This window comes from Dicentrarchus labrax, unplaced genomic scaffold (assembly GCF_905237075.1).
Source record: "Dicentrarchus labrax unplaced genomic scaffold, dlabrax2021, whole genome shotgun sequence".
Taxonomy (NCBI): Eukaryota; Metazoa; Chordata; class Actinopteri; family Moronidae; genus Dicentrarchus; species Dicentrarchus labrax.
The window spans coordinates 16,414,927-16,428,086 of record NW_026136715.1 but is presented as its reverse complement, the minus strand read 5'-3'; the positions used below and the strand labels follow the sequence as shown (position 1 = coordinate 16,428,086).

Below are 13,160 nucleotides of genomic sequence, written 5' to 3'. Positions count from 1 at the left end.
TTTACTACACTGGAGCTGCAGGGCAACAGAGGCAGTTGTAAAGAAGTGTTTTATGTGTAACTCATTTGTTAACCTTTTATTAACTTTAACTGTATGAGAATGGCCACAGTATGTTGACTTAAAGTAACACTGGCAAATAGTTGCACAGTGTCAAATGGTCTGCCTGATGGAAAGTGAGGTGATTAAATGGTTTGTGGCCACAACAACACATATGAACAACTAGATTAAGTCACTATAGGGGTAGTATCTGTGGTTAATACTTGACAGTCTATAAATCTGATAATGATATATTGTCTAATATTCCTGTTTTTCTGATATGCATGACATGAAATTTGGTTAACAAAAGTTGTGACTAAAATATGTACTGATAAGGACCTTTTACTGTTAATAAACGCAACACAAACTGTGATTTCTTTTTGTTTTTACTCAATATATCTTTTTTAAGGTTAATATCACCTGAGGATATCAGAGCTCTGTTCCATAAACCAGGGCAGGATATACTTTTAGCATTATTTTGTCAGCATCTTGTGTTAATGGGCATTTAACATTGGTAACTGATAACGTGGCACTTTAGAGACATGAAGGCAACATTGATTTTCCATTTGAAAAGTACTGCTGAACCACAGACAAAAATACAGCAGTCATCCCTCCTCTGCACAAAGATGATTTACAGTGCAGTCAAGACATCTTTAAAAGGTAGTTACTTATTCCAAGACCAAGTCCTTTTTTCCTGTTTGTGATTGAACAGCCAATCTCAGGTTTTTCAAATCTATTTTGCAGATTCTGTTTATGCTTAAGAACACTTTAGCATGGCAGATATAGCACTTGTCATCACTGCAGGTCCTTGAGAGAAAGTCAAAATATGCATTAATTATCAAGAAACATAAATAACTTGCAGGTCATTGTCCTCTTGTAAAATCCTCCATGTCAATGCATTCATTTATTCTCAAGTGAAATCACTGAGAGAGGCACTGTTGATAAAATAAGTGTTTGGAAAATAGGAAATAAATATGCTGTAGAGGAAATACAATAGTTCTCTTAAAAATAAGTCTTTATTTTGTTAAACAAAGGACTGAAGATGGTAGTTACTCTGCAGGATTGAAAATAGTTTAAGGGATCATTCGATTGTTGTTTATAAATACCACCTCCACAAAGTATAAATACATCTGAAATCCCTCTTTAAACACATTTAAGCAGTATTTCTATTAGAGGTTTTAGCATGACACTTAAAATTCCTGTAAACCAACAACACACTCTCACAAACGCACACAAAGTCTTTAACTGATGAACATACTAAAAAGTGATTGCTTCATAACACATCGACAGTACGTCAGAGATTTAAAAAAATATGGCACAGATATTTACATATTTTTGAGCAGAGCATGTACGAATGAATGTTTTTTTTCCTATTTAGGTGCCTTGTTGAATAGTACTGTCCTTAAACAGCAGAGGCTCAGATTTTTGTGTGTAGCCACAATGTATACAGTCTCACTGAGCATCTAAATAAATCAAAATAAACATTAAAATGTGAAAAATTCAGTTGTTGAGCACTAAAAATGTCAGCGACTACACAGAACAGGCACATTCTCAAATTGACAAATACCTAAAAACCTAAAAACTACTGTCACAGATATGAATCCCTTCAGAGTTCACTTTTTAAATATAGGAACAATCATGGCGATAGCTGAATCAAAAAAGTAATTTTACAAATACATGCGACCCAGTGCTATATGTGACAGCTTGGCAGGGTGAGTGGTAGACTAGCGTAATCCTTTCTCAACTGATAGACAACAAAAGCTTATTCATAAGTTACTCAATAGAAAATTTTAAAACACAGAATAGCACAGCTATAGGTCCAGGCGTTTCAGCATCTCAGTGTCACAGTGATGAGTCATCAAAGTCTAAATCTTTTTAAAAATCTGAAGAATATAAAATTATTTCAGCTACCGGCAAGAAGTGACATTTCCCAGCAACGGACCATCAACATTAGTGGTTCATAAATAAGAATAATGATAATTGGTCAAACTCTTCCTTTTCTCCTGCGCTGGTAATGATCTCCTTACAAGAGCTAATCGTGGACAATGCTTCCTCGGTTAATAAAGACTGACGAACGTTGGTAGGCACTCTGATACAAGTGTGTCTGAGAGAACACTAATGCACAAGTTCGAGGTTGTTTCGAATTGTTGGAGGCTGGGGTCGATGTGGGTAGCACGTCTCGTTACTCCATGTCATCCTCGTCAAAGATAGGTGGCTCAAAACTACACAACTCCTCGTAGGTTAATCCTGTGAGAAAAACGAGAAAATGTTCAAATACGCATCAGTATTTTTTATGGCTTTATATCTAACAGACATATAAAAATATTTCTCTGGTATTAGAGTTTCTGTGTAGAATAAATACGTACGTTTCCACTCTTCAATCTCCAGCTCGCGGCTCTCAAAGCTCTGGTCGTACGGCTCGGCCTCGGGCTCGTCATCTGGGTCGTGGTACTGAGCGAAGTAGGGGTGAGCCAGAGCCTCCGCAGCTGTTATCCTCTTGTCAGTGTCCAGAACCAACATTTTCTCCAGAAGGTCCACAGCTTAAAAACATGTCAACATGTAAACCTCAAACAGTCTGTGATCCATTAAAAGTCTTCTCATGTTAAGTTTTGGCCAGTTTACACAAATATTACTCAAAAAGAAAAACAATTACAAAATTAATTCCATTTAGCAAGGCCTGAACCATAGCACAGCCCGTTTTCCTCTGGTATTACCTTGTGGGTTGGCACCAATGAACACGTCAGCAAAGTTCCTCTTGGGCATTTGTGGCAAGGAGCTGATGTAGTTCCTGGCCTGGAAAAATAAATACAGTGAAGTACGGTCGGCTTCATAATGCTGACACACTTATATGCTCCTGATTCTATTCAATGTAGCCACCTACATCAAATCACTGCTGCACACTGATTACATTTATGTTTACGGATGTGACTGTATTGTATAATCCCAAAAGTATATAAACACCAAAACGAGTGTGTCTGCAGGTAAACTAGGTCCTCTTGTGACGAGCAGGACTCATTTTTACTGACCACCCATAGCAGAAATTACGCCAACATATACAAAAGAACTCAAAGTTGTGTTATTACAGGTTTTTGACTGCCTAAAGTCAGACGCAAGCAGTCAAAAACACATATGCAGCTGTTGGTGATAGCTATGTGTAGCTTGCAGCAAATATATGATTGATAACCCTGAAGTGTGACAGCAAGACATCTTTATGTGATCGAAATTCGGGCTGCAGGAGGAACAGCATTTTTAAGACGTCTGATTTAAACAGATAAATCAAGTTTACACTGCAAATAAAAAATGTCATGTCCAATTTTCATCATTTTTTTTTTATTCTGTTTTAATAACTAATTAAAAACTAAAAATAACAAGCCCCAAAGATCTGTTAAAAGAAAAGACCCTGCTATCTCCTGTGTGAGTGAAGACTCAACACCTCAAACAAAAAGACGGATTCATTGTTTAGGTTGCAAATTGTCGATTATTCTATCACTTTAAATGAAAAATAACACATAAATACATAAAAACATAGAGAGAAGCAAGTTTCAGGAAATGTGCAACAAAAACAGAAAGAAAACCACAGAACAAAGCATCTTTCACACAGAAAATGCTGTTAGTACCTACTTTAATCACCAACAGTGAGTCTAGTTCATGTTTAATGACATTTTAATACTAGCTAAGTCAAACAACAAGCACAGAAATGCGTTTCACTGTTGCAGTCACATGCAGCAAGCGTGTCAGACATCACAGAATGATTATCACTATGATTAAAGGGCAAAACTAGGGATTGCTGATAGTGGCCCCTAGAGGCTGTGCTGCTCCTTACACCCCACTAGACCAAAGTAGTTTGAGTCAACTAAGTGATTCTAGTCCAGCGTATGTGGCCATTAACACCTCCATTCCCTTATCACAGAGGCAAATGTCACTGCCGTTATTCTATATATGGATATATGTTAGTATAGTACTAAGCGAAGAGCTGCGTTGCTTTGAAAGCAAAGAAAAAGAGTTATAGAAGGTCTGACTGTCCTCCCGGCCCGGCCTGCTGTCTGGTCTAAATAAAGCAACCGTAGATCCTGCTCACCTCAGCGCTGGGCATCCTGTTGACTAGAGATGCTGGGGGCGTTCCTGTCAGACGCATTATCTGCTGAAGCTGGTTTATATCTATGAAGCTTGTGTCAAGGGGAGTATAGCGACAGAGCAGAGCTGGTTAAGAAGCTGATTCTCAATCTAACACTGTGCGGTTTACATCTAGATGCACTACAATGTTATGCTGAAAAGCAAACTTCAAGCTTTGAAGCAAAATGTGACAAAAACGTTAAGCAGAGGAATTGGCAGACACAACAATATTTTGCATTACAGTCAATCAGTGAAAGTCAGAGCTCAATCACTTGTCTCATAATCATATCGCGGCAAACATAAGTACCAAACCCACAAAGCTGAAGGGTGGAAAACATGCCGTCAGTTAGGTAGCAGAGACAACAAGTTATTGCACAGTGTGCTTTGGAGTTTGGAGCAGAAAACTGGTTAGAGAAAAACCTTGCAGAACTTTGTGAACTCACAGACTCTGAAGATATTTTCATCAAGAGCTCGGGCCCTGGTGTTCCAACGAGAAGCATGATTAGCTTCAACTGATCGATGTCTACCGGCACACGGTAAAGGAAGACCAGATGTTAACAAGGGGAACTTGTAACCTCATCCTCCTTGTGAAACTTATGTCACTTCAAAACCATCTGTGAAATTTCACTATATTCGCTTTATATTTCACACATTAGATGCGACAAAAGAGAACAAGTCTGCTCAGAGAAGAGAAGATAAAGTATTTGAAATGTAAGCTGACAAAAAAGGAGGCAGCAGACAGTCCTGTTGTACATTTAATTTAGAAGCTCAGCCGTCTGAAAACACTGGCAAGGGGAGAGAAAGATAAACAAAATCTTGAGCACAAACGCTGCAGATTGATAGGCCCATACAAAGACTGGCAGTAATGCAGGCATTAAGTGGCCTCGAGCCAACAATGCACACTGGCCGGGTAGGAAGAGTTGAAGCACGCCAGTGGAAACATTACAGCAAAGAGAAAGTGTCAAGCTAGAGGGAAGAGTGGAAACAGGTACCATCTTTGTTACATTTTTAATATTAAAAAAAGCCTTGGGCAGCGTCATGTTGCAGGAGAAAAGATGAAAAGCAGATTTTCAAGAGAGGAAACAGAAAAGAAGCCTTGCAGATCTAATTCTGCTACGGTGCTGGCAAAAAATATATAAATCAATACTTCCCTGTCAATGTGGGTTTAACCTGTTTCATTTGTTATGCAAATGAGGTGTCAGAGTTTCACTAAGAGCTCTGTACGTACTGTACTCTCAAATGAAAAGGATACGGTCAGTACCAGGAAACAGAGTTCTTGCAGTGAGGAGTTCTGCCATTATACACCCCACTGACCAAATATCCACTGAAACACAGAAAAGCAAGACATTAGCATTCACTTGTCGAACAACTCTTTTATCATGATGTATAGGTGCATACATTTAAGAGAGCTTTTTAATGTTATCTACCTGTCATATTGTAATGCATCCAGTTCAACATAATCTCTGGGGCACGGTACCAGCGGGTGGCCACGTAGCCAGTCATCTCATCGTCAGTGTGCCGCGCCAACCCAAAGTCCAAAATCTGGGAGCAAATGAAGTGTAAAAAAAGCAGAGCTGTTTGCAAAAATATTCACATTCGTGAACTCAATGTTTTAAATAAGAGCAGCAGTTCACTGACCTTCAGCTCACAGTCTTCATTCACCGCCAGATTACTAGGTTTCAAATCCTGAAGGGAGCAAAGCCATAAATGAGAACGTGAAAGTGTAATTTAAGTTTAGTTAATGATAATTTTGTGTTTTTATACTTTTCATGTGTGGAAACAAATCTGTCCCTTCTCATGATAATAAAAAGCATCACATCATTAACACCATGCAAAAGGTCATGTTTATGAGTTCCCTTCCCTTCAGTGTTTGCACAAGCCACGGGCCTAACTCTGCCAAGTGGAAGATTTCATAAACCCTGACACACTTTTTTTCAAAGATCCAATCAGGGTCAAAGACAAAGTGACATTTGTCTGACAAAAGTCACACATCGCACTTACTCTATGAATGATGTCTGCTGAGTGGATATACTGGAGAGGGATAAAGGAGAATAGTGCATTAAATTACAATATTAGTTTAAAGATGTATTGATTTACCACAACATAAAATGTCAGAGGCACTGCAGTACAATGTAGGAAGCACATGATTCATCTCACATTTTGGGAAATACACTTAATCACTTTCTTGCCAAGTCAGATGGGATGAGATGATTAATTCCACTCTCATATCTGTCTGTTCAATACAGGCAGGAGAGGGTTAACTTCGCTTAGCATAAAGACTGGAAACGGCAGACCTGGCTCTGTCCAAAAGTAACGCAATCTGTCAACCAGCATCTCTACATCTCACTAGTTAACACACAATATCTGGTTTGTTTAATCTGTACAAAGCTGAAGTATAAAAACATATTTCTTCATTTTACGGAAGGTTACACGTGGGACTATTTCTTGTCTAGGTGCAGTGACTTCCTTTGGTCTTATTGTCACTGGGAGGTTGCCAGGCAACCAGCAGAGACTTCAGTCTTTATGCCAAGCAGATACGAGAGTGGTACCAATCTTCTCATCTAACATATTTTGCAAAATGTCAAACTATTCCTTTAACAACCTCACCTTTAACCCTCTGAGGATCTGGTATATGAGGAACTGCACATGGTCATCTGTGAGTTTCTGACATTTCACTATGTTGTTGAGATCAGCCCCCATTAAGTGAGTCACAAGATACCTGCCAATCATAAAAGATTGTCATCACAGTTTAAAGAGACAGAAATATCAGGAGGCATGTCAATGTTTTCTCACTTCACAAAAAACCCAGATGGATATAAATAAATATATTTGCACTTCCAACAAATTTTTCCAGGGTTGTTTGCAGCCTGAAACTAATTTCCCATATGGCTAAGTGAGCTTAAACCGGTTTAGCTGCTACTTCTTTTCACTCTCAGTTCTCTCCAGAGGCACTGAAAGGCCAAGCCCTTCACAAATGGAATGTAATTTAACAACAAACCCAGATAAATGGGCTTAATGGGACAACAGCAGTGGATAATTCAAATCTAATCCCAGAGCTGTTTGAAATGCCCAAACAGTACTTATGAAAGAAGGCGAGAGGATGCTACAGTGGCAGTTTTACAGCCAAAACACACAGAGCTGCGTGCCGTTTCGTCAGTCTGCTGCTCAACAAATACCCATTTCATGAATACTCTTCTATTCATATACAGCACAGAGAGCAAGAACTTAAAATAGCACTTGGTTACGCTTGAGCTTGTTCTCAGCAGCACACAGGGACACAGACACTCTCCAAAGTTCACCCTGCCTTGGAGAAAAAAAAAAGGGATATAAATAGTGACCTCTGTTTTCCTCTCTCCTATAGAAACAGGAGCATGGCTGGACCTTTGAGGAGCCTTACCACAGCGTTGTGACTCAGTCTGTATTTTTAGAGCAGAGGGGAACCACACTTTCAGCACCTGCATATCGGAGATTGTTCCTGGATATCATACTGCACTCATTTCACATTTCCAGTGTTACAGCAGATGTGCAGATAAAGAGACTTATTTCCTTCTGACAACCGGTGACTCAGCATTCATTCTCCTACGTAGTGCAGGAGAAACTTCATGGCACCAATTTCTGTTTCCACACTACCCGACTATTTTCCTTTCCCTCAGGAGCCCAGTGTCACACACAGTCTACACGTGTGACCTTGTATTGCCTTCAGTTCTCCATGACATTATGCTAAACTGAGAGGATGGCTCTCCATTTCAGCTGCAAACACGATGAACTCCTCTAAGGGAAAATGAATGTTGCAGAACCAGAGATATCATCCATTTTTATTCCATGCTGTCCTCTTCCTTGTCAAAATCCGCTTCCTGCATTACCCACAATGCAACTCAACTGCAGACTGTTGGTTGTAGAGTGGAATTTTTTATGCTAGCAGCAGCTAATGTAGTAAGCTCACTTCTTTCTAACTACAAACCTCCAGATTTTTAAGTGACATTGCTTGAAGCAAGTTATTATACTTAAAACAGCTCCCTCTTGAGCCACAAAAGGCTATATTTCAGCTTTTTTCACCAATGCAGTAGTACTCCCTGTAGCCTGTAAACAGACTTTGATGTGTAAAATCTGTTCCCCTTAAAAAAAAAAAAAAAAAGATATCCACAAAGATAGCAACTCTTACTACAGCTCATTTTCTTGTCAAATATGAAAAGGTCAGGTAGTCACACTGCATGGCACAGAGGCTATTCTGGGAGATGACTGAGGGAAAAAGGCAAACTTCAGCACACTTCACTACTCTGCATCAGCCCAAGCTGTCAACGTCTGGGACCTTGTTCACATTTTGCAGTAAATCGTAGTTTACTGCAAAGTCTGAGCTCTGAATAAAGGCATGAATGCACCAGAAAAACAACCCATTCTCAGCGGTCTGGGAGGCTTGAGACCATATTTGTGGTGTAGTATGGATGCAGGGTTTCCTACAGTTTTTTTTAGCTGTGGGCCACCTCCCCTGAAACAAACACCAGCTCAATTAAGATAAAAAATGAATACACTTTTATGAAGTAAAATTCTGAATGACTGCCAGACGGTATGCAACACATTTGGAAGTACACTATTGGTGAACACACTCAAAGAATGCCACATAAACTAACATTTATGTGACTCCAATAACTTCCCCTTAGCACATATAAATATATAGCTGATTTGCATATGCCAACCACTTGGAACAGGTTCTGAAATCCTTTCAAACAGCATATCCTCAACTGTAGTTGCATGACTAAGCTGTTTAGCAATCATTGCAGTTTCCCATGGGTAAAAACCAGAGAGCACTGTCTTCCTCAAAACTAGAGATTTCTGGGTTCTAGTCTTGGGAGTTTACATGTTCTCCTGACATTTCTGTGGATTTCCTCCCACATAAAATGACATGCATGTTAGGAATTAGAAATAACCCTGCCAATGCTGTTGACCAAGGCCTCAGACATGAAGTGGGTCCCTGGGTGCTGCACTGCTCACTCCCCGACTGCTCCAAAATACTTAGGATGAGTAAAATCTTACGGAATAATTTTCCATACATGGGTGAAGTAAGAATGACATCCAAAGTGAGTGGGGGAAGAGAAATCTGACTCCCAGTATTCAACTGAGACACATTCTTTTTTTGGGTGTCAACTGTCAGAATTTAATACTTGATACAAGTCACTCAGTGTCTGTAGAGAAGAGGCACAACGGGGGAGACAGCGCGCACGTCTGAGGACTGAGTCACCGTCTAGCTGTCCACTTCTCATTTCGGACAACTTTCAACATCAACAAACAATAACTACCTGTTTGCTAGCAAGTACATATGTTTCACAAAGCCCAGAAAGCAGGAAGCAAAGGGAAGGAAGCTGGTGGTGAAACAACTCTCGTAGCAGCCAGACAGTGAATAACTAACAGAGTGGAGAATCGAAGAAATGTTCCAACGTGTTAGTCAGCTGGCCAGTCTCCAGGTGTTTCCCAGCCACAGCTAGGATTGTCTGCTGCTGAGAAACTACAGGCCGCACTTTCTTGAGCACTGCTTTTAAATTATTCACAAAAGTGTTGCTGAGATGACCCCGAGCCTAAGGGCAGAGGGAAACTTAGGTAATAACAATAATAATTCTAAACAAACACAACTTACACATCAGTGAATTCCTTCAGAGAAGTAGCAGGGGAGAAGACATCTAGGAGGCCAATCACCTGCAAAAATATGAAAGCCACTGTCAAGTTAATAAAAATGGACAACTAAAACCATAATTAAACTGCAGATTTTCTTTATGCAAACACATTGTGAGGCATTACATAGGCAAATGCAAACAGTGTATTTTTTTTCACGCCTGTGCACCACCAGGCAGAACAAAGGGAAGAGAAACAAGTTTCCTCACATTTTCATGTTTCATGTGCTTAAGCAACCGCAGCTCTCGGTACGTCCTCTTGGCATGGATGATGGACTGAAATGGCCGAGAGAGCTTCTTCACGGCAACCTTCAAACCAGTACTCATATCATATGCAGAACTGTTGAAAAAGCGGACAAACATGTAAGCTTTAATCTCATCAGTAATAATACTACTACTAATAATAATAGTTATATACTTTTTTTGTCAGCATGAACTGATTTAAAGAATAAAAGCTACAAGTTCTGAAAATCTACAAAATACTTTGAACTAGAAATTAACTTGAAATGAAAAGCAAGCTTGTCATTTGTAGGCAGATGAGAAAAACTGTTTTGGCTCAGAATGAGCTGAGTTTGCTCTCAAAACCAAAGTAGGTGCAGTAAGAGCTGCTGAAGGCTGAAAAAAGGGCAACATCAGCAGAAAATGTCACTTCTCAGCAGATTGAGAGCAGGCCAGCAGCCAGAGGAGCCACCTGTGACACCAATATCACCACTTGTTGAAGCTGAAATATGCAATACTTACCCTCCATATCAACCACTACCGATGTCTTTTCTGTCAGTTAATACAAATGTGTCAAGCAAATAAAACATGCATATCTTTAGAAAACAAAATCGATAGGAATGTTATCCGCAACAGCCAAGTTATGAATATGTAGAATCCCAAAAAAGACGACAAATGTGCATTGCAGAGAGAGAAACTGGATTCTCAACCTCAAAAATATAAATCAGTTATCAAAGTAGAAAAAGGGCCCTCTAAAGGCCTCTGGACAAAACATTTCAGGAATTATACTTTCATAAAAATGTGAAGCTACACAGACATTTACTGCTTTGGTGGTATCCAACTTTTTTAAAACTTTTATACGTAAATATGTATAATAGAGTTGTCCATTAATGGCAGGGTTACTGGTTCAACCTCCTGGCTCCTCCTGTTCACATGTCAATGCTAAAATTGCTCCAGATGGTGAGGCCAGTGCATTGCATGGTAGTTGGCTACCATAGGCCTGTGTGCGTATGCGAATATGACACTAATTGTAAAGCATGTTAGATAAAAGCACTGTGTACATTTCTGATTGAGACAACTACATTTTATTATCAGTGTTTTCAATATACTGTAAATTATTCAGATATGTGCCATCTCAACATTGTACAACGTAGTTTAGCTGTGCAGTTCCAGTATAAATAAACCGGTCAGAGGCTCACAGTTAACTTAGGGTCGAGACCATTATGTAAACACAGACAATATAAGATTGCACTGTCTCAAAGAAAGAAAAAAAAAAAACAATCACAGACACTGCACTGGATGCACTGGCGAGCGGACAGTAATCTGACCAGCAACAGATTATCCTATTGCCCAGCAACAGCACAGCTGTCTGCTTCCATTTGCAAAACAAACATCTGCCCACTAAATCAAGTTTACCACTGACAATGTTGTGTCCTAGATAGTATCAGCACAACCTATTTAATCACCAGACCAATGTAAAGGGTCAACCCTGTGAAAGCTTGTGCATTTGCCACAAAGCACCATTACGGAAATCCACATTAACAGCAAGGTCCCATGACCTCCACTGTAAATGCAAATGTCCCTGTACTGTAAATTTGTTTATCATTACTGAAAACATTCACTGTAGAGAGATGAGCCTAAAAGTCATTCCACTGGCTGTATCACAACCGTCTGGACTGAGGCTGCAACTAATAATTACTTTCATTTCATTAAAAAGTTGTTAGATTTTCAATTTTCAATTTTATAAAACTGACAAAAACTACACATTTTCAGACTTTATCTGGCTTAAACAGCGCATTTTCCTTTCTAAATGACTATATATATTTATTAAACTATTATGAGTGAAAATAACTCGCAGATCTTGTCAACATTAGTAAACATTACTTTAAATAAAACATATGCACGGAAGCAACAATAATAGATATTGTCACATGATCAATATGAAGGCAGTGAGTCAAAACCATATTTGTAATATTACACATAACACATTAGGAACACGCCAACTATATCTGATCACCTCACTCTAGCTTACTCGGATTACATCTCCTGTCGGTGGGACTTTACAGAGATAATGTAATGTAAAAGACATTAAAGTAACCTATGGAAACATGATCTGCAGCCACAGTGTGAGAAGAGTTGCTTATTTATTATTTATTTATTGGTCTGTGAATGTAACATAGCCCACTGATCACATAAGGACACACACTTTTTCCAACAGTCCAGTTATTGTTTCCTGCAGTATGGGGGGAGTTTGTATGTGTGAGTAGCCTATACAACGTTATATACATGCAGTTAGTCATATTCAATTACACAAGGAGACAATACCAGATACACAACAAGTCAACAGGTTTTCTTGCTGAAAGGGAACATCGTGGCTCCACCTTGCTAGCCAACGATTGGGGACGAGCTAACCTAACTTTAGCATCTGCAGCGCAGGCCTCGTCTAAATGAATGGAGGTTAAGTGAACTGCTACACGTTCACAAAACTAACACGAAAAAAATAAAAACTGCAGATTCACCTCACGGTTCCGTAGGCGCCAGAGCCAACCGGGGACAGGTTTTGGTATCTTTCCGGGACTTCCCATATCGTCTTGTTGACGTCCTGCCGGTAAAACTTGGGTCTCTCTCTCTGCGACATTCCTGCAGAATCAACTACCGACCACCGGACTTGACTTTCTGCTCTGAGGTGGGTACTCCGAGCCGTGCAAGCCTTGCCTTAAACTTTTTCCCAAGTTACGAAAAGAGCAGCTAAACGAACTATCTCTCGTCGCTAGAGAGTTTTAAATAGTCTAAAGTCAACGGGGGCTGCCTTCTTGCGGAAATGTTGCAAAAGCCCCGTTAGCTTTAATGCACGTTTTCTAAATCTTCACGCTATTTGTTCCTCACTGCGCTCGCTTTGAGACCTCCCGAGATTACACCCTGCTTGCAACACGTCGCAAAGTCTCGCGAGAACTAAAAACGGGACAGTGCAGTCAACGACAGAAACTGAAACCCGTGCTGCTTTCAGGTGCTACGAGGAAAAACGAGTATCCTCCTTAACACAATAGTCACAATGCAGAGATATAAAAGGACAGTCAGTAGTGGAATGATTATTTAGATCCTTTGCTTGATTATAAGTGTCTAAAAAAA

The 13,160-nt window shown here is 39.7% G+C and overlaps 1 protein-coding gene across 2 annotated transcripts; it reads right to left on the bottom strand.

Annotated features, from left to right (window-relative positions):
• Positions 1-1,033: 1,033 nt before the first annotated feature.
• Positions 1,034-12,971, bottom strand: mapk14a (mitogen-activated protein kinase 14a). Of its 2 annotated transcripts, none has more exons than XM_051424290.1 (12): positions 12,551-12,971; positions 10,023-10,152; positions 9,779-9,837; positions 6,757-6,868; positions 6,151-6,180; positions 5,788-5,835; positions 5,577-5,691; positions 5,402-5,473; positions 4,115-4,194; positions 2,751-2,829; positions 2,403-2,576; positions 1,034-2,283 (listed from the first exon to the last, which is right to left on the bottom strand). In XM_051424290.1, the coding sequence occupies exons 1-12, from the start codon at positions 12,667-12,669 to the stop codon at positions 2,219-2,221; spliced, it is 1,083 nt and encodes a 360-aa protein (XP_051280250.1). In that variant the 5' UTR covers positions 12,670-12,971; the 3' UTR covers positions 1,034-2,218. The 2 variants fall into 2 exon arrangements, with proteins under 2 accessions (XP_051280250.1, XP_051280249.1); XM_051424289.1 differs by lacking the exon at positions 4,115-4,194 and adding an exon at positions 4,593-4,672 and having other exon boundaries at positions 12,551-12,970.
• Between the last annotated feature and the right edge of the window lie 189 nt (positions 12,972-13,160).

Bases quoted from the DNA above. Each gene is read 5' to 3' on its own strand.
- mapk14a (XM_051424290.1), bottom strand. From the start codon at position 12,669: ATGTCGCAGAGAGAGAGACCCAAGTTTTACCGGCAGGACGTCAACAAG. The intron at 4,195-5,401 runs GTATCCTTTTCA...CAAGCTTCATAG, and splicing joins TCTGTTTCCTGGTACTGACC to ATATAAACCAGCTTCAGCAG. The intron at 2,577-2,750 runs GTAATACCAGAG...CATGTTTTTAAG, and splicing joins CATTGGTGCCAACCCACAAG to CTGTGGACCTTCTGGAGAAA.